The 25,252-nt window shown below is 49.9% G+C and overlaps 1 protein-coding gene across 2 annotated transcripts in view; it reads left to right on the top strand.

The window, feature by feature from the left end:
• Window positions 1-18,956, top strand: part of RFTN1 (raftlin, lipid raft linker 1) — a 167,893-nt gene extending 148,937 nt beyond the window's left edge. For both annotated transcript variants that reach the window (XM_081160205.1, XM_081160206.1), the window contains exons 8-10: window positions 9,304-9,407; window positions 11,935-12,016; window positions 17,647-18,956. In XM_081160205.1, coding sequence (XP_081016331.1) covers window positions 9,304-9,407; window positions 11,935-12,016; window positions 17,647-18,039 — 579 coding nt within the window. In that variant the 3' untranslated portion in view covers window positions 18,040-18,956. The remainder of the gene's footprint in view (window positions 1-9,303; window positions 9,408-11,934; window positions 12,017-17,646) is intronic.
• Window positions 18,957-25,252: the final 6,296 nt, after the last annotated feature.

Below are 25,252 nucleotides of genomic sequence, written 5' to 3'. Positions count from 1 at the left end.
TTCTTGTTCAGTAGAGAAAATTAGCCAACAATGTGAATTAACTGCAGGGGTGGGTGAAGAGTGTTGCAACAGAAGCTCCTCTGCACTGCGTGCATTGTCATCTGCCCCCTTTTCCACATCTGAGAACTGAGCTTTTATTATTTTTTTTAATGCACTCTCTTTGAACATTATGAAAGCCAAAGTTGTCTAAAATGAGACTGACTGCTTTCTTAGACTCTATTATGTTGGCCTAATTACATATCATCAAAATGTTTTTCTGGGCATTGTGTGTAAAACAAAGAAAAAACAACATCTCCAGCGGGCCCAGTGTCCTTGCCCCTCCCTCAGGCTGGCAGAGGCATTGGTCCTGCAGGAGGGGGGCCTGGGGGAGGGGGAGGGTCGGATGAGGGCCTGGAAGGCAGGGCTCCTGCAGCCTCCATGGCCTCTGAGGGGTTTGCCCTTTCCCCGAGAGAAGGGAATGACACCAGGGTGGCTCCCATCTGGTGGTGGTGGTGGGGGGGGCATGTGCTTACTCCCCCCCCAGTCCCCTGGGCCAGGATCTTGGTGGGATGGAGAAGAGGCAGCTCACCTTAGCCTCCCAGGTGCCCAGCATAAAGCCAGGTTGATTAACTGTGGAGATTCGTAAATCAAGAGTGGCACCGAGCACTGTCTTGCTTTTTAGGATACTGAAGGACTCGCAGAGTTTTCTGCAAGCCTGCCCCAGTGTTACAGCCTCCACTTTCCATTTGATAAATAAACCTGAGATGTTCCTTCTCTCCGGCTTGGCGTTATCGTCCCACCCGCCTTCAGATCTCTGTTTCCATCATCTGAGGGCATGGCTGTTAGCATCCCCGTGTGCCACTGCGACCAGGGTCTCTGCTGAGCCCGGGCACAGTCAAGACAAACCCCAGATGTCCCGAGACCACGTTTACATACCCTGCTGGTCACCCTGTCTGGTCCTCACTACCAGCCACTGCTTACCTCTTGCCCTCTGCCACTTCACTCTGGAAATGTCCTGACTGTGGTCTCCCGAGACCTCACTGTCCACTCCAGAGATAGTTTTTCAGGCATCTTGTGCTGGCTCTCCTGGGATATTTGATGGTGTGGATCTTCTTAAACCTGTTTCTCACCCTGGGCTGCTCAAGAGCCGACTTCCCCCCATTCAGTCAGTTTTTTATTCAGCTTCTGCTCTCTCCCCTCACCAGGGGGCCCAGTCCTTAGCCCCCTCACACCTCCTAGAGTTTTCATCTACCCTGTGTTGGCCAACGCCTCCTAACCTTTCCCTGGCTTTAGATTGTGTATTAGTTTTCTACTGCTGCTGTAACAAATTACTACAAACTCAGTGGCTTAAAACAGCACAAATGTATTCTCTTACAGTTCTGGAGGCCAGAAGTCCAAAATGGGTTTTAAGAGATTAAAATCAAGGTGTTGGCAGAGCTGTGTTCTTTCTGGAGACTTTAGGGGAGAATCTGTTCCTTGACTTTTCAACTTCTAGAGGCCATCCTGCTCAGAGCAGTCACCGACCTCTCCTTCCATCCTCTCACCTCCCTCTCTGAGTCTGACTCTCCTCCTGCCTCTCTCTTCTAAGTATACACCCTTCTTATCACATTGAGCCCGCCTGGAAAATCTCCCCATCTCAAGATCCTTAACTTAATCGCATCTACCAAACCCCTTTACCATGGAAGGTAACATTCCCAAGCCCCAGGGATTAGAACACAGACATCTTTTGGGGAATGAGGGGCATTAGTCTTCCTATCACAGGCCCCATCTCACCCAGCTGCCTCCTGGACCTTCCCAGAGTTCCTCAAACTCAACATGTCTAAAATGGGATTCATTCCCTCTCACTGTTCTCCTTGCCCTGTGTGCCTTGGTTTAACACATGAGCAGCCATTATCCAGGCCCCCAGGCCATTGGATGGATAATACATATTTATTTAACACACTCAACATTTGATGGACACTTGGGTGGTCATTGTTTTGCTGTTGCAACAGTTCTCCAGTGACTAACTTGGTGCATTTGCCATTTTTTTATACATAGGATCAATTCCCAGAAGTGAGATTGTTGGGTCAATGGGTGAATGTACAGTAAGTAGTCCCCCTTATCTGTGGGGGATACGTTCCGAGATCCTGAAACCATGAGTAGTACCACACCCTGTATATACATACTCATGATAAAGTTTAATTTATAAATTAGGTACAGTAGGAGATTAACAACAATAACTAATCATGAAAACAGAACAGTTATAACAGTAGACTGGAATAAGAGTGATGTGAGCGTGGTGTCTCTGACGCCCGAGCGGCTGCTAGCATGCACAGGGCAGCTGGCACCCAGCTAGGAAGTGGTTGACAAGGGGATGGTTGACGAACTGGGAGGGACAGAGCAGGACAGTGCAACATGTCATCTCGCTACTCAAGACGGAGCACAGTATGAAACGTACGAATTGTTTACTTCTGGAATTTTCTGTTTAGTATTTTCAGACCTAGGTTGACCGTTGGTAGCTGAAACAGGGGGAAGCAAAACCACAGATAAGGGGGAGACTTTAGTATTTGTACATTGGAGAGATGCTGTCAAGTTGTCCTCCATGAGGCTGAGGCAGCCGCCCTCCTGCCCGCCGTGTAGGAGAATGCTGGCTGCCTCGCAGCCTTGGGGTTTTTACCAATACAGTGGGTTTGAATTTGCATTTTCCTTGTTGTGAACTTGGCATTTTTGTCATGTGCTTGATGGCCACTTAAATTGCTTTTTTCTGACTCGCTTCCTACCCTTGTCCATTTAAAAACTTTGATTATTGGGTTTTTCTTTCTTATCAATTTTTAGGAGCTCTTTTTTTGTTTGAGCTACAAATATTTTCTCCACTTTGTCATTTTCTTTTGACTTTACATAGCTCATCTTTTGTCATGCAGAAGGGTTTTTAATGTCACCAAATGTAATATTTTTTAACTTTATGGCTTCTGGATTCTAACTTAGTTAGAAAGGGGCTTCTAATAGGCCCTTTAAAAATTAAAATAATATGCCCGGCCGGCGTGGTTCAGTGGTTGAGCATCGGCCTGTGAACCAGGAGGCCTCGGTTCAGTTCCCAGTCCAGGCGCATGATCGGGTTGTGGGCTCCATCCCCGGTGGGGGGGGGGAGGAGGTGCAGGAGGCAGCGGATCAGTGACTCATCATTGATGTTTCTATCTCTCCATCTCCCTTCCTCTCTCTGAAATCAATAAAAACATATTTTAAAAAGTAAAAATAATAAAGTTGTGTCAAATGTGGGTGATTGGACACAGGCATATAGTTCTTTTTTCTTCTGAAGAATCCCCGGGAAATGATACAAACTAAAGGAATGATAGGTAGATAGATAATAGTTTGTTTTCAATATCCACGGATTCCATATTTGCAGATCCTACTTTCTAAAACTTATTTGTAATCCCCAAAGCAGTACCCTTGGGGCTTTCAGTTCCCTGTGGATATATGCAGAGTAGCAAAAAATTGGAGTCGCCAGTGTGCATGTTCCCAGCTAAGGAGTCAGTCTGCCTCCTCGTTTCAGCTCATACTGTAAATGAGTGTCCCCTTTAGGGTATATTTAGTGCCATGCTTTTCACATTTTTGTGCTTTTTTTGTTTTGGTGATTTTGCTGCTTAAAATATCCCCAAGCACGGGGCCGAAGTGCTGTCGAGTGTTCCGAGGTATGTACCTTACAGGGCAAATATGTGTGTTGGATAAGCTTTGTTCAGCCGCAAGTTATGGTGCTGTTGGCCAGGAGTTCAAAGTTAGTGAATCAACGATGTACGTTAAACGAGGTGCCGTTAAACAGAAATACACACAAAAGCAGCTTCTGTATTGATCAGGGGATGAAGGAGTTGTGGTCAGAGGTGCACAGGAACCTAACCCTCTATTTCCCCTAGGAGCAGTGGTTCAGTATTAGATGTTTCCGCTTTCGTGGCAACATTATAGAACATAAGTCCCATGAATAATGAGAATTGACTGTAGATAGATAGATGATAGATAAGATAACCACAGGAATGAAAAGAGCAAAAGAAGAAAAAGTAACAGTTGAGAAATTTCAACACATTTTTAGAAGATGGAAGGTGCCTGGAGGAATGCTAGTTGGTTTAGCAAAGGGAAGGAAGCTGCAACCTGGATGTAGAAGGGAGCCGTTCTCCCCTAAAACACCTGAGAAAAAGCTCTGGTCTTTGCAGCATAAATCACCATGGGATGGTGGGAAGTGAGCTGCTGAAAACAGGGCTTTTGTGTAAGGGCTGTACATAGTATGTGGTAAGATCCCTGGCCCCCATTTCTGCCTTATGCAACCTGGTAACTATAGAGAGAATGCAGGGATCAGAAAAACCACTTAAAATGAAGAGATAAAATATATGTAGCCATGAAGCAAAACCAAGATACTATTAAAAAAGCCAAGAAAGAGCTTTTGGGTCTTTTTTGGGGCAGCAGGGAATTTAAAACCATAATAAAAAAAGGCTGTAAAATGAAGGAAATTTTCCAGAAGGTAAAATAAAAAGTAAGAAAAAAAAGGGGGGTGGAGTTATAGAATTAAAATATCAATCCTGCATTTTGACTAATAGGAGGTCCAAAAAGAAAGAAAACAGAAAATGAAAGACATAAAAATTATCAAAGAAAAAAAAGAACATGTTTCAGAACTGAAAGACAAGAATCGTCAGATTGCAAAGCCGTCAAGTGTATATATAACCCTTTGAATAAAAAAGACCCACAGCAAGGCACGTTGTGAAACCCTGGAACTTCATAGGGGAAAATATCCTAAAAGCAACACCACTAGTTACATTCAACATATTAATAATCAAAATAGATATCACAAGAACAATTCTGCAAATCTAGAAGCTAGTGGAACAATACTTTGAAATTTTTAATGGATTTAAGCCCAGACTTCTGTACCCAAACTGTTAATTAAGGGTGAAGACAAAGTCCTTTCTAGGAATGCAGGGACTCAAATGACTTCCAGGGCATTATTCCCAAGGAGCCATGAGAGAATGTGTTCCAGCAAAATGAGGAAGAAACCAAGAAAGTAAAAAACACCAGCCATCGACAGCCATGGAGGGAGAACCCAGGCACGGAAAGCAACCAGACCAGATTGGAGCAAGGCTCCAGAAAGCTCCAGAAATGATGTTTCCAGTCGGGGGGAAAAAGTGGAATATATTTAGGCAAATGGGAATTACTGATGGGTATCAAATAGAGGTGTTGGAACACGTGGAATAAATTAGTGATAGGTTCTTGTACAACCAGGCAGATGGAAAAAAAATGAGGTCATGACTAACTCCAGGAAAAAGAAAAGATTATTTATAAAAAGGAAGATATAGTCACAGCACATTACTTAACTAGTTTGAGTTGAGCAGTATTTGCAAATTCGTAGTAAGATATATACCTACTTTTGATTAATTAATTAAAAGTACATTATAACTATTTGGAGCACTCAAAAAGAGGAAGTGAGAAATGTGTAGGGGAGCAAGAGTTACGCCTTTATTTTCCATGGTAGGAAATCAGAAGATATCTAGAATTTATAAGTAAAGAAATCATTGTATAAATGTGCCCTGCCAATAGTGTTGGGCATTAGTGTTTTGGTAGCAATTTACAAAATACACAGGTGTTTTTTTTGCAGGTGCCCTCTCTGTGAAAACCTGGGGCCCAGCCTGTGGCTGTCGGGAACAGAGGCAAACAGTCCCTAATCACTATTTTCAGGTAGAGACCAGCCCAGAGCTGGTCCCACACACTTTTCAGATATGGAAATCTGAATTCTTCTCTTCATTTACAGCCACATATAAGGAGCAAAGCCTTCCCTTTTAAGCTGCTTTTCTCCCAGATTGCTTCCACAAGTTGAAATAGGAGAAAAAGGAAGAGCCAACTGACATTCAGGATACAAACTTCCTCACCAGACCAATGTGTCACCTCCTCATGACTTCTCTGCATGGGGGATCTTTAAAAAAAATCATCAAAAGACAAGAGCATTTCTTCATAAACTACCCTCCACTATCATCATGTGGGGGGGGTAGGAGAAGGTTGTCATTGGATGCCTGCTTCTTTTCGTTGATTTGCAAAACACTGGAGAAATTATAGGGAACAAAGGAAAAAAGAGCCGTAAACACAAATGAATTACTTTTATACAAGTTGAAGAGCCACGGGACACGCTCCATTTTTTTAACACTCCAGGTGTGATGGGAGATTACGTATCCACACAGGAGAGTAGAGAGTTAATTAAAATTTTTCACTCCTACTCCCGGAAAGCAACCTCTCTTCATTCAATAAGCAGGCTGGCTTTGGAGTGCTGTTTGTGCGTTTCTGTCCTCACTGGAGTGTCACAGAAAAAGCAGATCAAAGGGAACCTTCCCTCCATCTAGGGCTTCTATCATCTTTTCTCTGCTAATGGACTCGAAAGCGTCTTCCAGGGACGGCATGGGGCTCATGTCCTATTTTAGAAATGCCATCTTACTGTGTTGATGATGTGCCAGCCAGCTTTGATGGACGCCGTGGAAAACCACACGGAACGTTAATTACATCAAGACCAGCCCAGGTAGTAGGAGGAGTGGGAGAGTCTGGCGGAGTGTAACACCTCACCCCCTGCCATTTGTATTTTACTTTTCAACCCATCCTGTGACAGCCAGATATTAACACTTGAGAATGAATCCTCAGCTCTCACAGCAACCTTAGGCTTTGTTGTGTTTTCCCTTTTTCTTTTAGTCTTTATGATTCTGTGGCCTCTGGCTGATATCCCCTACCCGGAGGGGAAAAACTGTTTGGGAGAAATCCCACTGTCTTTCCCTTTAACATAGTGACAAAATGCAATAAAATAGAGCAAAATAGAAGCGGCGCCTGCGAGGCCTGTCTGAGCAGGCGGGTGGGGCGTAGCAGAGGATGGCCACTGTCTCGCTGTCCGGGCTGCAGCCTGCGAAAACCCAGCCGGGCCACAGTCACCAGGAAAAGGACGCGGTTCTGCCATGCCCGGCTTTGTGAGGCGCCAGAGCTTGTCCTGGTTGCCATGGCTACTGTCTGATTGTGGCGGGTTTGTCACAGTGCTTGATAAAGTGGGAAGGTTATTCAAGTAATCATAACCTCGCAAAGCTAGGGAGAGTGGAATGAACATTTTCCCTCCTCTCCTGAAGTCGGGAGTGCAGGGCTGGGGGCAGGGGTTCTCAGGATGAAGCAGCCACAGCAGGTGCCCAGCATGAGGGATGCTGGCCGGTGCTGGTGTAGAAAGGAGGTCCCAAAATGTCCAGGGGACCAGGCAGAAGGAGGGGCGGTGCTGGGTCATTTGCTGCCATCTCTGGCCTGATTGGGGACAGGGCCAGAATAAGGTGCCTCTTATCACTCTCCTGTAAATAAATAGGTTACACCTGTGCCACTCCCTCCTTTCCTCCTCCCTCCTTCCCCTTGCTGCTCCCCCTCCTTTAGCTTCCTTTCTCCTTCCCCTGCCCCCCTTCTTTTCTCCCTATACTTCTCCCCTCCTTTCCCTTTGAACAGTGCTGGTCCTTTAGAAGTCCCTCTTCTCTTTCTCTCACAAGGATAGCGAGGGGAAGGGAAGGTTTGAGCGACAGCCAGTGGATGCTGGCCTCCGCACCACGGCCTCTGTCGCCAGCAGAAACCTAATGGATTACCTAGGCAGAGCCGCTCAGCCTTCGCTGAGTCAGACTCCTGGGGGGACTCCGTTTAACACAGGTTCCCGGGCCCCACTCCCAGTGTCTGATCTGGTTGGTCTGGGTTGGGTCCCAAGACTCTGCATTTCTAACGAGTTCCCAGATGTTGCTGAGGCTGCTGGCTCAGGGAGCATACTTTGAGAACCACTGACATGGGCCAAGACTTATTTGATACAGTTGAAGAAACTGCTCCCAAAGGTTAGTTGCCAGCTGACCAGGTGACTGGGTAGCCACACTGGGATGGGTGCTCAGGGATAGGAGCCTTCGAACCCATTTGGAGAGGCAGAGTTGGTTGTTCCCTCGTCTCTCCTCCAATCCTCTAGCCCAGGGCAGCTGGACAAGCTTGTCCTATTCCCACAAGGCCTTCAGCACCAGCCGGCCACTCACCACAATGGCCCCTCTGCACAGCGCCCCCCCCCCCCAGTTAAACCCACCCTGGGCGGTCTAAGCCCAGCGTGATCTTTCATTTTACCTGCTGGAGTTCTCCCCGGAACGCCCTCTGCCCAACCCTGAGCGCAGGAAGCCTGCCTTGAGCACCGGCTGCATCCTTCCTCTCCTGCTGGCCTCCGAAGCCTCGCCGCCCTGCCCACGGGCCATTTGTGTTTTGGTTTCTTGCATGTATGTGCTGTTGCTTCTGCTGGACTATGAATTGCAGCACCAGGACGTGCCTTCATCCACAGCTTCGAAATACTAGCTGATGAACCCGCGTGGCTGCCCCAGTTGAAAGGAATCTGGATGCATGTTGAGATGCTCAAAAGCCAACCTAACAGAGATGAGGAGTCCAGTGTAGACACAGGATTGCACTTCAGTGTTAGTGAGGAGCCTGGAATAAGAAATTAGGCCTGGCCCGGCCGGCATGGCTCAGTGGTTGAGCACTGACCTATGAACCAGGAGGTCATGGTTCGATTCCCAGTCGAGACACATGCCCCTATTGCGGGCTCAATCCCCAATAGGGGTCGTGCAGGAGGCAGCCAATCAGTGATTCTCTCATCATTGATGTTTCTATCTCTCTCTCCCTTCCTTCCTCTGAAATCAATAAAAATATTTTTTAAAAAAGAAAAATTAGGCCTGATGCAGGGAGAAAGCGAGATGCAGAACCTGTACAGTGTCCTCACGCTGGGGTTCTCTCCCTGTGGGAGCAGGACTGAGTTTTTAAATTCAAAGGCAAGTGTTGGGCAAGTGTTCCTGCCCCCCATGCTGATTTGAAATAAAACATAGGCAAGCATTCATTTACCCCCTTATGGCAGGCTGCATAACACAGGTGTGTGTGTGTGTGTGTGTGTGTGGATGCGAAGGACTTGATCATTTGTCAGCTGTAACTTCGCTCCCCACGACTCGCTCTGAAATCACCCCAAGCAGCCTGTGTTGTCATATGCCCTGAACCTGTCTTTGCGGCGAGGAGATTCTGCTGCGTCCGTGAAACGAGAATAAAACAAAATTAATGGATTAACCCTTGGGCTCTAATTCCTTGCCAGCTCCGCAGACTGAGGTGGGGCCAGGAGAGGTCCCACATTGGCGGTTTGACTCTGAACTCCTTAAGCATCATCAGAGCCAGGGCCTCCAAGCTGGGGGACACCCCACCTCTTTCTGCTTTGTTGAGCTGGCGGGCTGAACAGTCCCCTCTCGGTCTCCCGGGTGTCGACCTGAAGCAGCAGCATCCCTCACAGCGGCCTTTCTCCTTTAGGGCGTCGAGGTGCAGACAGATTACGTGCCCCTGCTGAACTCGCTGGCAGCCTATGGCTGGCAGCTCACCTGTGTGCTACCAACGCCCGTTGTCAAGACTAACAGGTAACAGAACAGCCATTATTAGTATTGAACACTCACTCTGTGCTAGGCACTGTTCCCAGTAAGCACTCCATGCACATAACTTGTTTAATCCTGCATCAAGCCTGTGAGGCTGGTGTGGCTACATCAGTTCTCCAGCTGGGAAGTGGCAGAGCTAGGATTTCAGATTCCTACCCCCCCACCCTCCAGAGCTCAGAGCTCTCACCTGCACCCCTCGTCCCACATGGGGAGCCTTGGTCAGGGAATCACTACTGCCCAGCATGTCAAAGATGAGCCAGCGACTGAAGAGGCTCAGGATTCTCAGATGCAAAAGAAACTCAGCACCTACTATGTGCCCTGTGCCAGGCTAGGTAAGCACTTTGTGTATAAAATCTCATTTAGTTCTCAAAGATCCCATGAGGAGGATTTTTTAAAGTTGAACTCATTTTTCAGCTAAGGAAAGTGTGCCCAGGAAGGTGGAAAGGCCCACCCATGATCATGTCATGGTGCTGGTCAGTAGCCGTATGAAGATGTGAGGACCTGGAGTCAGGGCTCTTGCTTGTGGCCCTCCTTCTGACCTCACATTCATGGTGGTTTGTCCACCCTCAGCTCTGCCCACTGTCCTTTGAGCCATGAGCTTGTCCGAGTCATCCCAGCACTAAGAGGTCTTCCATCTGGGTTTGCTATCTAAACTAGTCCTGCTAATTATCCTGTAAGCATAGATATGATTCCTGTTTTATAGATGATGAAACTGAGGCTCAGAGAGGCTCAGTCACATACCTGAGGCCACACAACCACTAAGGGGCAGAACCTGGGTCTAGAACCTCAGTTGGAGAATCAAGGACTCCTTCTGCACCAGGCTGCCTCTTTGCCCACCTCTAGGGATGCCCCTGCCTGTGGCCCTCAGTGCTCTACCTGCCCTGAGTCCTGCCGCGCACCCACCACTGCAGGGTGATGAACAGCGTGGGGTAAGGCTGGTGATCTGGGTAGGTGGCAGGGGTGTGCAGCTCTAGGGCCCAGACTGAGGGTAGAGAATGCTGGTGACAATCAGTGCCTTTCCTGGGTCCCTCTGCAAGCCCATCTGGGCCCTCAACATGTCTCCCTCCCGACACTAGGATACGGTGGGCCTGTGTATCTGCAGGGGCCAGTCTGCAGCCACCTTTGGGCCTCTTGGCCACTGGGAGCCAAGACTTCGATGGGCACAGGGTGATGCAGCAGAGAGAAAAGGACCCTGGGTTTGTGGCCTGCAGACTTGAACCCAAGTCCTGAGTCTGCCACCTTGGTCAAGTCACGTCGCTTCTTTGAGTTTGTTTCCCAGCCCAGAGATGGAAGAATGCCTGCCCACCATTGGTCTAAAAGCCAGAGGACAAGAGTCACAATGAGAATGTCCTTGAATGTGAAGCCCCAGCTGGTTCTGAGCTGAGCCCAGAGGGTGCAAACAGGTCTCTGTTCAGGATAGTCACACCTGCTGAACAATTCTTCCCAACCCTCTACTTCCCTGTGCCTTAGACCCCTCATGGTGGAGTGAGAGAACGCACTGAACCAGGCAGACCCGAGCCTGAATCTTGGCCATGTGCTCTCGAGCCTGCTCCTTTAATGAGCTTTCATTTCCCATCTACAAAGGTGTCTGTCCCAGTCCTTGGAAACACTGTGGATGCCTAAATGAGACATTATATGTGGGATCACCCAGCCCAGCCCCAGAATAAAATAGGAAATTTGGGTTTTCTCCCTCCTTACTCTGATGCTTCGTGTAGTGACACGTTGCCTCAGCAGAGAAAATGTTTGCAAAATAGAGGTTTAAGAAAGTGATCAGAAAGGTGGAGGCAGGGGAGAAAACAGGGATCCCCTTCACAATATTTCTATCATCTTTAAAAGAAGCTGCCTGAGGTCCTGCCTTCCTGGGGGAAAAACGAACGCACTGGGCCATAAAAATGAGCCGCACTCCTGAGCATCCCCCCGCTGGCTTTGTTACTGTCACTCCCTGCCTTGCTGGTGCCTTCATCTGTGTGCCTTCAGGAGCTCTGTGGCCCTGCTGCTCAGTGAGGGCGAATCAGGCACGGCCAGGACCTGTGTGTAGCCAGCCCTCCACCAGCTGTCCCTGTGACGGCTGATGGGCAGAGCTCTTCATCCAAGTCTCATCTTCCTGCCCATGCTGGGCCAGCCCGACCCCTCCATGGCCTTACCACCAAAGACAGACTTGGAAGAGGCCTGCACCCACTCTGAGATTCAGTAAAGAAGCCAGTTTATCATCATCTGGCCAAGATGCTACCTGTTATTTCACATCAACGGGAGGGAGCTTCTAGCTGTGAAGCTGACTTTGCAGGGACGCCCACAGGCTTTTGTTGGGCCCCTGAGATAGCCCCCCAGAAGCAAGGGTGGATGGCCGGGGTGGGAGAGTGGGGGGCTTCTTGATTCTGACTTCTTCCTATTTGGTGGCAGCTTTCCTTTCTGAGGGTGGTCAGCCTTGGTGAAGTCAGGGACCGCAGCGTCTGTGAGGTTTGGGGCTCCCCTAAGGATAACCTGCTCATTCTCAGCTCCCTGTGTGTTACAGGGAGGGAAACGTGTCCACCAAGCAGATTGTCTTTCTTCAGAGACCGTGTCTACCTCAGAAAATCAAGAAGAAGGAATCCAAGGTGAGTGGCCTTGATTGCCTTCCTCGGGTTTCTTTAGTGGGGCTTCATCTTCAAGGGGATTTTTCTACAGCAGTTGGGTGGGCATCCTGCTCCAACTTCCAGCGGCTCTGAGCCCAAGGACACCTGAGCCCCTTGGCAAACTGATTCAGGCCTGAAGCTGCCAAAATGGGACAGGCGAGGGCACTGGAGGGCCTCGCCTGCCAGTGTCCTGCTGGTCAGAGTGGAGAAGAGAGGTTCTTTCAGACACTCCAGCCTGCCAGATATTCCCACTGGGCTAAAAATAGGGGCATGAAGTCAGCTGCAGTCTGACGGGATGCCAGTGGGGGGGTGGCTTGAGCTCAGTGTCTCTGCATCTTCATCTCATTACAAGCTGGCTGGAGCTCTGGCCTGCCCGCTGAATCCCTCGGGACATCAGTTTGGTGATCTTGGCAGACAGACCCTACTGGAGGCCCTTTTTGACTGGCCCCATCTGAAAGCATCTTGAGTGACAGCAGCTGGTCTAGACAGAGGTCAGCCATAGCCCGTGGCAGTGAGTCCTCAGGTCAGGATGCCCTGCGATCGCCAGAGTCCGTCTCCCCTCACTGGTCGTTGCATGAACCGTCGGGAAACACAGTCCCACTGTGAGACTGTGGCCATTCTCAGAATATCTCCTGTGTTTGATGGAGTCCAGCCCAAGTCCTCCCCTTGTGTCAGATGATTCTGATGTTCCACACCCCATGCTTTGCAGCTGGTGGGTGCTTTTCCTGTGGGTGTTTCACCAGTTGCTCAGGAAAAGGCAGGTGAATGGAGGGAACCTGCCCAAGCCTAAGTCAGGAGTCACCTGGAGCCAGCTCCCTCCACCTTCAATGGCCAAGGCCATGCTCCCTCGTAGAGCCTGCTGGGCCTGCTTGCTCCTCACATGTGGCACCATCGCGTGCTCCCCAGTCTTGCTTCCTTGTGTTGTTTGGACATGGAGCCTGGACAGGAGCACCAAGCAAGTGAACAGATTGGAGCAGCCCCTCACCAGCCAACAAACCCAGGGGGAACCCATTCGTGGGACAAATACCAAGGAAACGGCGCCTTGAAGCCAGATGGGGTGGAGTGCAGAGACCGTCTCTCCAAGCTCTGAAGCACTAATGTGACAGGTGATAGCAGCAGAGAACCAGAAGGCAACTGCCAAATCCACCATTAACCACCAGGAGCAGTCAGCCGCCAGCTAGAAGATGGATCAGCCGTGGCCGCTTTCAGCGGCGGCTTAGCCATAGGCTCCGGGGGACTGTGCCCATTCACAGAGTGACATTCAGCAACGACGCAGGCGAGGTCTCCATTAGCCACCAAAAGATACCCGCTTCCAACTTGCAGAGAGGGCGGGGGGCTGCCTTTTCCCAGCCGCTCTCCTGGTTGTGGTGCTGGCGGCTCCCAAAGCAGACAGTGGTTTGATTTTGGTGCATCTCGGGGGGCGGCCAGTGGAAACCTGAGCGGGTGGGGAGATTCTAGAGGTCGAGTTTTAAGGCGGGTGTAAGAAGGTAGAGTGACTTTCCCAGGGGGAATCCAGGAGGGTGGGAGTCTTTTATTTTCTGGTCAGTAGAAACTCCCAGCCCCAATCAGCTATACAAATATAGGTCAGTTCTTTGTCCTTTAAGTATTTATTTATCCCCCACTCATCCCAAAGATCGGCTGGTGCTGAGCATTTGTTCTCAGTGTAACCTAGAGAGATCACCTCGCTAGTGGAGTCCCAGAGAGGGGACTTCCCAGCACACCTCTGTCTCCATCTCCCTGTCCCTGTCATTCGCTCCTCAGCTGACTCAGGTGGGCATTCTGCTCCCACGAGGTCTGTGGGCCCCCATGACTTCTGGTAACCCCTCCGAGTCCTCACGGCACCGACGCTGTCGGCTGCCCTCTACCTCTCGAAGCACCTTTTTCCCTTGGCTCCTGGTTCCCCACCAGGTCCCTCGGGTCAGACCAGCCCTGCTTCTCTCACTCTCTTACCTCACCCTTAGAGGTAAGTCTCTTTCATCCTCAGAGTGAGAAAATCTCTCCCCACCTCTGTGTCGTGACTCTCACATCTGCCCTCGCTGCTCCCCTGAGGCCCGGCTCACCTATCCCTTCGATGCTCAACAATCCCAGAGCATCTCAGGACTTTGCCCCTCCCCTCCCCGTGCCACCTCCCCTTACCTAGAGGAAGGGACCACCACCAACCCAGAGGCAGCGGCCCGCCTGCGGGTCATCCTTGGCCCTCCCCATCTCCTCCCCCCATCCGGTCAGGCCTTAAGACGTGTCTCTTTTAGGTCCTAGAATCTCCAGAATCCTCCACTTCCCTTCACCCTCACTTGCCTCCGCTACTCCAGTCTCCTGATGACAGGCCTCCCTTCAAATGTTCTCTACTCAGGGCCAAAGTGATCTTTCGAAAAAGCCAATTAAACCATGTCACCCCACTGCTTTAAACGGTTCTAAAGCTTTGTGTTAAGTAAGATAGGATGAGAATCTGTAATGGGGTCCCCAGGGCCCTGTGTGCTCAGCGTCCCTGTTCTGCATTCCAGCTGTGTGGCCCTGCATGTTCTTTGCGCCTCTCCCGCCTCAGGGCCGTTGCTTCGGCTGTTCCCTCTGCCTAGGGCTCTCTCCCCCTTTGGATTTCTCAGGATGGTGTGCTGCCCTGGGAACGTGCTACCCACGGTCCTCTCTTCCAGAGCTCGCTAGTTGTGCTCATTTGTTTTTCCTCTCCTGGCAGATTCGGTCCACGAGAGCACAGACCTTTTTCTCTGACTATTGTGTGCCCGATACCTGGCTTTTGGGTACTCAACAAATATTTGTTGAATTAGTGAATCAGTAATCAAAATTCTGAGCCCCGGACATGCCTATCATGTCCAGCATTGAAATTTAAGAAAAGAAATCCCAAGATTGACACACCGAGGACGAAGCGTATTTAGCCCTGTTTTAATCAGCAAAGTGGACAGAATGGTCTAATCAAGACTTTTCAGCATTTGAAAGAAACCTCTTTGTGCGAGTGTGGCTTTCAAGGCAGATATGAAGCTCCTTCGAAGGTGATGGGTGGTCTCCACGACTCCGGAGAAGCCTTCTTTCTGGCTAGCCTAGCTGAAGCTGAGGCAGATAACAGACAGTTGTTAAAATGTGTGAATTAAATCCATTAGCCCCTGCTGACACGGAGCTCTGGACACACGCTGCTGTAAAGTGGATTTTTTTCTTTCCTGCAGTTATTTCTGACATGGACAGCTATTTGGAATCTTTCCTAGTTTAGGCACCACCGACACACCCAAGGGCCACAGACACCCAGTTTGGGAAGGCCGGCATCCACATACTCAGCCTGTCCAACTAGCAGCTGAGTGTCGAGTTCAGAGACTCCCTGGTTCTGCTCAAGATATGGAAACGTCCCCCAGGCTGCACTGCCTGCCTTTAAGTGTGGATGTTACCGACCTGCCCTCAGGGCCGCAGCCCCAAAAGTGGTCACTGTCCCTGGGGCTGCCACACCCCTGCCTCTCCTCTTCTTGCTTTCTGAGATACCATCTTTTTGAGCCTTGAAATCTGGAGCAGTTTTTGTTGTTTGTTAGAGACTGTGACTGTCCCCAGCTTAGAGGAGGAAGAGAAGCCCGGGTGGTGAAGGGAGCCAGGTGTGAAGGTGAACAGGTGGACGGGAGGGAGACAGAGGAAGCCCTTCCATGGATAGCAGGGCTGGGAGCTGGGGGAGGCCTGGGGGGCTGGGGGCTGAGGGCTGGGGGAGACCTGGGGCTGGCAGAGGCCTGGGGGCTGGCAGAGGCTTGGAGACTGGGGAGGCCTGGGGGAGGTTCTTTCACAGCTGTTTCTCCGACAGCTAAACTCTGCCCAGGTGCTTAGCTTGTTGGTTCTTAGATTATGGACCCTAGACCAGCAGTATCAGCCTCAGCTGGGAGCTTGTTAGAAATGCAAAGTCTCCCTCCCCTCCCCAGGCCCATGGAGTCACGTGGGGTGGGTGATCTGGTTGCAGGAGCCCTCCAGTGATTCTGATGCCCACTCCAGTCTGAGAGCCAGCGTCTTAATTGAATGATTTAGGCCCCTTTCCAGCCTTACCCGTGGACCTCCATCCAAATTTTATCATTATTGATTTTTTTAAAAATGGACCTGTCAGGGAGCCTTCAGTGTAGATATCTGTTTTTAATAAACCGAACCAAAGAATCTTTAATGGCCATAAATCTGGACTTCCATTAGCTGACCACCTGGCTTAATGAGTCAAGTGCCTGATCGAGCAGATGCATCTGAACATGGTAAAGTCTGAAAGTTGAGACTCTTCTACATTGGGCTGAGCCATCCCAACCTAGGAGGGCAACAAAGGTGTGTTGCCTCCTCCCTTCGCTCTAGGGCAAGAGCCTAAAGCCTTTCACCCACCCAGAACGAGAGGCTGGGAGGGCAGTGTGGAGCCAGAAGCAGCTGTGTTTGAATTCTAGCTCTGCTACTTTCTAGCTGTGTGACTTTAGGCAAGTTACTTAACCTCTCTGAACCTCTACGGGCTCACCTATAAAATGACTCTAACAATGCCTATTGAGAGTATTGCTTTGGGGATTCAGGGAAATGGGAAACCCTGTCACTGTGTGAGACACATAGTAGGCACCTTGGTATGTGTTTGTTCTTTCCTAGGCAGGTATTCTGCAGGCGACCTGCCTTTGCAACTCAGAACATTTAGCTTTTAGACTACACAGACCCTGAGTTTCGGCCACTGCTACTTCCCTGCTTCATGAGAATGTCCCACAAAGGAGAAGAAGAGGAAGAGGGAGGACTCGAGTCAGAGCCTCCTGGGTACCTGGCTGCAGTGCTGGGGACAGCTGTGGTGGGATCACGGGCCCAGGCAGCACGGGGACTCAGTGATGCCACCACAAACCCACCTGAGGACAGAGAAAGGTTTTCAAGGGGCGTGCCCTCAGGAACACCCATGGGGAAAGCAGGCTCGGAGTGGGCTGGAGATTGAGCTGTGGTGCTGCGTCAGCAGTGGCCTCGGCCAGCCAACCCTCCAGGTGGCTCTGGAGCTGGGATGGCCTTTTAGAGGGGCCCCTAGTTGTGACAAGGAGGGATGGGCCATTATACCCTGCCTGGACCAGTCCTTGGTTGTAGGTCGCCCCAGGAAGGGAGTGTGACCTTCAGTGAGGCGGTGGGTGTTGCTAGCAGACAGCAGTCCCCGCAGCTGGGCAGCTGGGGCAGTAAGCCTGCCAGTCCTGCAAGGGGGACCCAGGCGCCCCACGTTCTGTGCCTCCTGCTCAGGTAAGGGGCTGCCAGCCCAGTGCTTGGTAATCCGCAGCCCACTCAGAGCGCTGACACTTAGGAAGGGCAAGCCTCACGTCCCCTCCCCATCCTGCTGGTTCAAATGGTAGGATTTCGAGGCCTACTTTTCCAGGCCTTTGGTTTGGGGCCAGCTGAAAGAAGTACCCCTCAGCCCCCACAACACCCAGAAATCCACCTCTGAAGTACACGCCGTGGACAGCATCGAGCAGGCTCTAGTGGCGGGCGTGATGTGTTTCGGGCTGTGACTGCAGTTGGCCCTGCCCCGGGGACGCTGGGAATTGCTTCCTGCTGCAGAGAAATGACATGGGTGTGAACGCAGGCGGGCTCAGGTGGCCCGGGGTCCTCTCAGACGGCATTTATTTATTAACATCCTCTCCCGTGTTCAGTTTCAGTGGCGATTCTCCCGAGAAGACATGCACAGCAGGCAGACGAGGAAATCCAAAGGTAAACTCGGCTCCAGGGACAAGCGACAAGCAGAAGAAAACGACAAGAACCTAGAGGACCAGTTTTCCAAGGCCGGAGACGTGGGAAACTGTGTGCCGAGCCGGCAGCAGGAGGAAGGAGCCGCGGAGGAGGCCAAGCTCCCCGTCCAAGAGTTCGCCATGGAACAGCTGTGTCCCGACGGCCGGCTCCGCGTGGAGGCCGGGGCCGTGCAGAATGGGCCCGCGGGCCGCTGTGGGGCCCCGGCCGGGGGCTGCGAGGGGCCCTCGGATCCTGGGGAGGATGCCAGGGAGGGAGGTGCTGAGGAAGTGGGTGCAGAGACGGCAGAAGACAACTGAGTCTCAGCAGTCGGTGCTGCAGCGGGACGAGTCGGCCAACCCCAGGCACAGCGCCAGCAGCCGGGTCAGGGCTGGTTGGCCCTGGTGTCCTGTGTTACCCTTTGGCTTGACTTGACCTCTCCTTGTGAGCTCGCCCAGGCCCTCCAAGGGCTGGCTTCCTGACAGTGTTGGTTTATGCACATCCGTTTGAAACATGTCATAATGCCCCAGTGTTAGAATGCAAGAGGTCAGGTCATTTCTTCTAAACCTCAGGGCCGAAGGCCCAGCCCTGGCTCTACCACTCCTTAGCGGGAGGGTCTGGACCGTCCAGTGCCTGTGTCCGCCCCCAGGGCCTCCAGGGAGCATTTAGGGCTGTGTGTTGTTCATTCCCACACCCTGCCGGGCGGTGTCCATCCTCTTCTGTCCTCTGCAGCTCCCTGGTGACTGTAACAACCCCTGGAACCCTGTCAGCTGCTCTTCACCTAAAGCCCAGGCCCCTGCTGCTTTGGCAAAGAAAAGGACATTAGGGGAGGGGAGGTGCTCCACCTCCTGGCTTTCCTCAAAATGTTCCCGTAGATGCTGGTAATCTGGAAATGAAAAGGTAATTCTGTGTGTGCACCTGCTTGTGCAGAGTGTCCAAGAAAGTATTCTGTGTTAGTATTAATGCCAAAAATTTTTTAAAGGTTTTGTATTCAGCACATCGTGTGAACTCATGTTCTTTCTGTCATTTCAGGGCAGCCCGACAGATTGGCTGCCCCCGTCATGTGCTACTTTAATCTGTGTATCATTGGCCAAGTTGTTTCCTGTGTATGCTCTCACGTGTTTATATTGTCCAGAAAGTATGGCTTTAAGTAGATGCGACTGGTGTCTTGACCAAAACAACAGCCTATCTCTTTCTTGTTTAGTTACTTAAAGCAATAAATCATCTATGAGTTAGAGCACTGTGACTACTGAGTATTTATTGTGTTACAACGAAAAAGTCCTGGCCTGATGTCCCAAGGACTCAATCCCACACCCCTCACCTACCTTTCCTGTGACTAACTCCCAGTAGCGTGATGAGCTTAGAGAAAAGGAAGCCCCTGTGGGAAACAAAGGAGGTGGCTGAACACATTGCTTTCTGGTCATTTGTAGAAAGAAGGCAGGAAGTGGGATTCAGGGGCCACCAGGTAAGTTAGGGCAGAGCCACCTCCCACTGCCCAGGGTGATGGAGACAAATACCTTTGGAAAACAAACAAATAGCCCTGCACCAGTTTCTAAGCATGTTTTAAGTGAATTATTTAATGAGGCTAGTTTTTTCCTTCTTTGCAAATTTGCTAAAATAAAACACATTTGTAATACATTTGTGTAGAGCAGAATTGAAGCTCCTTGTACAGCCACATTGCAGAGCCGTTTTCCTATTGATGCGGAAGCTGACTCCCCCCACCCCACCCCCAGAGCTCACCTAGAAGGGTTGAAGGCTCTGTCCAAAGAGAACGTTTTCCATATGTTCAAAAGACGTTTTCCATAATTATACTCAGGAATATCTACACGGCATCTTGATTTAATAAAAACATTATCTCTTTGCCCATATCTTAGAGGATCGCAGCTTTTTAAAAACTATGCTAGTGAGCAGCAGCCTGGGACAAAAACGACTCGTCTTTCACAACTTTGAAAAGCACATGATCCCAGGCTGCTTCCCCCAGGCGGACGGATGGCCTTACTCCACTCAGCGTTGGGTATGTTTTTCAATAAACGACATTTATGTCGGCTAAATGTGTCATGGGGAAAAATTAAAGATGACTGTAGCTAATTTGAATTCCTCAGGAAGTTGGGCCCTAGAACCAGAGTAACAAATCATTCCTAAAGGTCTTGTTTTTCCCCTCACTTCACACCCACCCCTGCTGATATCTGGCAAAACACCAATCTACCGCAGGTGGTTCTCAAATTGGCAGCACCTTAGGACCACTGGGGGAGCTTTAAAAACCCAATCCCTGGGCCTCACCCCAGACTTGGAGTAGCTGCTCTGGGCTGGGCCTCGCGACTCCTAAACCTTCCCCTGACACACAGATTCTAAGGTGCAGCCAAATGTGAGACTGGCCACAGGGCTGCTATGAATCGAGTCAGAGCTTGTTCCTTGGGAAATGCAACCCTTCCTATGCAAGGTAAATAACCAGGCCCCTAACACCCAGTCCCAACACCCTGTATGGGCATTGCAAGTGCATTGCAAACTCCTGAAGGAAATTGTACTTTCCTGTGATCGGTGTCAGTTGTGCAGGTCATCGGTGGCGCTGACAAGGCCCCAGGGACTAGTAAAAGTTGCAAAGACTTGTATGTAGTGTTTGAAAGAGGAGGCTTGTGCACGCGGCGGTTAGTTTTGGGGGCTGCAGGTGTCACAGAGGGTCTTGAAGGAACAGGAAGTTCTACAGGGGTGGTCAGGTGACTGAAGTGGGAGCCTAAGTGACTCTGATCAGCCTTGCTGCCACCATTTGGCAGCCCGACGGGGCATTCCAGGTTGTTCAAGGCCCCAAGATTCGGAGAGGCCAAGGCCAGCCTCAAGGAGGGAACAGAGACTGCTGTGGCGGGGTTTTGGTAGCTCTTAGGCCCAGTCGTTTGTCTGTGGAAGGAGGTTTCTAGGGGGATGGGAGATAAAACCTACCAGGAAAAGAGATGTTCCTATGAAACTAGCTGAATTTGAAGCCTTTTGCTAGGAAGTGTTTTCAGGACCTTCCTCTTCAGAAGTTTAGGAGAGGACAGTGGGTGGAGGTTAGCATCACTCACAGGGCAGCGGGGGGAGTGGGAGGAATTCTTATCACATCTGCTTCAAGAAATGCAGCTGTATTGCTCTCCAGTGCACATGGCCACAGGGTCAAAGTAGTGAGGTGTGGAGAGCCTGCGGACACCTGTGTTAATGAAGCGGGAAGGCTGTTCTATATCGGGCTCATTCAGTGGAAAAGCCCAGCCAGGCTTTGGGGTCAGACAGAGCTGGTTCTAATGCTCGCCACACACAACCTACGCATGTCACCTCAAGTTCATTTCTTCACACCTGCAAGCACCGGTCTCCTCATGTGTGAAATGGGGCTAATGACACCCACCTCATCGGATTTTTGTGAGAATTAATAAGGTGTGGTAAAGAGCTTGGTCCGTGGAAAGCATTCTCTGGGTAGCAGTTAATCATAATGCCGATAGGTAATAAATAGGGTCAGAGAAGAAGGTCAGTGCTCACCCAATACCCATGGGCTCCTGTCCTGCCGGGCCCCTCTTATAGTTTAGGGCCATGTGACTGGGTTCTGGCCCATGGGACATGAGCATAGGTGATGCAAGCCAGTTCTGAGCCTGACCTGTAAAAATACCATGAGCCCAGCTGGTATAGCTCAGTGGTTTAGCGTCAACCCATGAACCATGAGGTCACCGTTCATTTCCCGGTCAGAGAACATGCCTGAGTTGTCAGCTGGATCCCCAGTAGGGGGCATGCAGGAGGCAGGCAATAGATGACTCTCTCATCATTGATGTTTCTAACTCTCCCTCTCCCTTTCTCTCTCAGAAATCAATTTAAAAAAACATTTGAAAAAAGATACCCCATGGAACTCCAGCCCTCTCTTCATCTCCAGCACCCTTGGCATAGTTCAGGATGGACAGTGGCATGCGGGATAAGTAAACCTTCACTGTGCTAAGCCACTGGAATTTTGAGGTTTACCTATTACTGAAGCAGAGCATATCCCATCCTGATTAACAGACATTCTGTAATGTTCATAAAATCTATTAGTGGTTTATAAGTAACAATCCTTGCCTCAATTTTTTTAAAGCTCCCAACTGATCACACTTCACTGGAATTATGTGTGATGGGACCAGCTTCAAGAAGAAGGAAACAAAATGTTAAGAGACATTCTAATTCATTTCTTATGAAGCACGTTTTATCAGAACTCTAAACAGATTAATTATGGCCTTTTCTAAACCACAAACCTTCTTTCAAGAATAGCTCTCAGATGATGTGCAGTGCTTATTAGTAGGAATATGTTGACCCCAAATTCATCAGACATGGAACACATTTGGGACTGCAGGGAGCAGCAGAGCCTGGCTCTGTGCTGCTGGGGTTCCCAGCCCTGTACAGGCCGAGAGTAGCAGCTGGGACTAAAGATGAAGCTCTGGAAGGGTTGGTGCGAGGGGGACAGGGGACAGGATAGCATATCTCATCCTGATTAATAGACATACTGTAATGTTTATAAAATCTATTAGTGGTTTATAAGTAACAGTCCTTGCCTGGAGGCAGCTCAGCGCCGGCTCCCCACTTATTTCAGCAGGCCCCGTTTCCAGCAGCCCTCCTGAGAGCGCTGGGAGCCGACTGCGTGAGCAGCGCAGGGTGTGCCCCTGGCCCTGAGCGCTCTGCCCGCTCGGTGACCTGCCAAAAGCCTGATGCAGCTTCCCAGGAGGGCCTGGGTTTCCGGTACCTGGCTCCTGGAGTTTGGAACAAGGAAGCATGTGAACTTTAGCTCTAAGTGCAAGACCTGACAAACCTTTGGCTGGGATTTCTGAGGTGGCTGTCGCCAGAGAAGGAAGCAAAGCAATGTTCATCACAGGTTCCTGCTGATAATGATCATTTCTGTAGCCAGGCTAAGAAAGCTCACTCTGGGCACAGACAGCTGGCGCTCTGGACCTGGCAGGTGCCTGCTTCCCCAGCCCCTGCAGGACAGTGGGGTGGGGGGCATCTCCCTCTAGCAGAGGCAGCCAGGCCACTATGGGGACTGGACCATCCACTGTATAGATACATAGTTTTAATTTTTTTTTTTTTAACAACAAATGTTTATGTCTCTAGGAAGCCCAAGATCAAGGCACTGGCAGACTGGGTGTCTGGTGAGAACCTGCTTCCTGTTTCATAGATGGCCATTTCCTCGCTGTCTCCTCACGTGGCAGAAAAAGGCAACAGATATTAGTTTTTAATGCCTGCACCACTGTGCTGGGTGCTGGGAAGACAGCAATGAAGAGACAGACCCAATCCTGGCTCCTTTGGAGCTTAAAAAAAGACACTGACTTGTTGCCCCAGCAGTTACACTGTGATAAGAGCTGTGGAGAAGTGCAGGATGCGTGAAGGCACAGAACAGGGAGGTGTAAGCTGCTTACCGGAGGCGCTGTGGAGGGAGTCAGAGGTAGGCTGAGCCCTGAGAGATGGGCACCAGGTGGGCGGGCCGCAGGGAGGCAGTGTGCCTAGCAGCTGGGCGCACAGACTGCAGAGCCGGCCTCCCAGCTAGAATCCAGGCTCCACTGCTTACCGGGTGGCTCTGGGCAAGTTGCTTATCCCTTCTGTGCCTCAGTTGCCTCACCTGTAAAATGGGGATAATAGTTGTGAGAATTAAATGAGTTATATATATATAAGATGCTTAAAGAATGGCTAGTATACAGGAAAAGCTATGTTAGTGCTGGTGGTGAGAAGAAAGAAGTGTGTAATGTCCAAGGACCTGGAAGACGCCCATGTGGGCCGCTTTGCAGAGCGTGTGTGTCGGGAGGGGCAAAGCAGCAGGGAGCAGGTAGAGATGGACGGGGCCAGATTCAGCAGGGCCTGTGGACCATGGTAAGGATTCTAGTCCTCCTGGTAAAAGTAATGGGAGGCCATTGATTAGTTTTGAAAAGGGAAATGACCTAAGATAAGTATTTTGTAGAAGACCTCCGTTGCTGAAGGAGAAAGTTGGTGTGTAGGGGCCCACGGAGGGCGCAGAGGTGCAAGTTAGGCAGCCAGGGCTTCAGCCCAGGTGGGAGTGCTGGTGGTTTGCACCTCGGCGGAGAGGGAGAGAAGGGGACAGATTTGATAGTCATTCAGGAGCAAATATTGACTGAATTTTACAGTTGATTAGAGAGTGAGTGAATCCATCAGCCATACCAGAAACAAGTGAGTACTGTCCTTATCAAAGGCGTTTCCTCAGAGTAATATATGCTCCACTGATACCACCAATGTTTGGAACTTTTCTAGAACAAGTCTCATGGATTATTTTTCAGGACTTGAATGATAATTCAACATTATTTTACAAAATCACTGAAACCATCCTTAAGACTCAAAGAACTATGTCTTTAATTTTTGGAGGGAGTTGCTGGGAAACAAGCAGCTGGTGGGGAGATGCCAGGGGAAAGGCCTGTGGTTATACAAAGGAAACCACCTGTCTTGGGTCTGAGGAACAGAACCCAGGTCTGCCCTCAAAGCAATTTTTAATGGTGATGCTGGCCATCGCAGCTATGGCTGTCAACTGTGGGGACCCTGTCTCAAAAACGAGCTAAAGGGATTCATTCACTCCAAAGATGGTTTAAAAACACAGATCCTATTGGGGTTGACTGGTGATAGAAGAAAAAAGTTTTTCACCCTATAATTAATGCAGTAAAATTTATACTAATATTCAAATGTGCTACTCACTAGTCATTAAGTTCAGTATGGGTCTGGATTTTTCTTCTGCCTCTAAATAATATAAAGGCTTAATGCTGATAAGAAATTTATCAGGGTAAACGTTAAAATGCTTCCTATAACAGACCTCTGTGTTTGTGAACCTTCAGGCCTGGGTACCTCATATCTTGTTGATTCTTTAATGAAAATAACAAGAAAATCATCTCTGGAGGAAGGACAACCAGCCAACCAACAAACTCTCCAGTTTCTGGACCCATAAAATCCCTAATAACTGTCTAAAAACTCCTCCTTTTCATGAGGCTGGGAGCTATCAATTCAGCCGACCTGTTTCAGTCCAGCCCACCTGAAGGCCCCAGAGGCAAATGTTGTCAGGTTTTTTTCTTATTAATGGTGTATCCACCATTTCTCTTGGGCCCCAACTCCAGGATTTAATCAGAAGCATAGTCCAAAAGTCCTTTACATCAAACCTAACTTTTCCCTTGCTTCAGTTCAAGGCCATTTCTTCTTACTGTGTCAGTGTTGGAGATGCAAACAACAGTCACTACAACAATTAATCGAATGTTTGAAGACAGTTGAGACCCTTCTTAGTCATCTCTCATGAGAATGGTGAGAATGGTCAACCTCAGCTCCCCTTGATCTCTAAGGCCCGTTTTTCCATCATGAAATTGTTGGAGAAACTAAAAGGGATTTTAAATTGCACAGTCCTACCCACTGGACAGGCCAGGAAAGGCGGTTAGAGGGAGAGGTGGACTGAGTCATGCAGGAAGCAAGCTGTAGAACAGGGATGACTTCGGTCTCTTGAGCCCCGGCACCGAGCTCTTCCCATCACACACGCAGACTGTCTCATTCTTTGTCTCTTCTCTCTAGGCTCCT

The sequence above is a fragment of the Miniopterus schreibersii genome, assembly GCF_964146895.1.
Source record: "Miniopterus schreibersii genome assembly, chromosome: 15".
Classification (NCBI taxonomy): domain Eukaryota; kingdom Metazoa; phylum Chordata; class Mammalia; order Chiroptera; family Miniopteridae; genus Miniopterus; species Miniopterus schreibersii.
The sequence above is the reverse complement of the archived record's forward strand: the minus strand, read 5'-3'. Positions and strand labels throughout refer to the sequence as shown.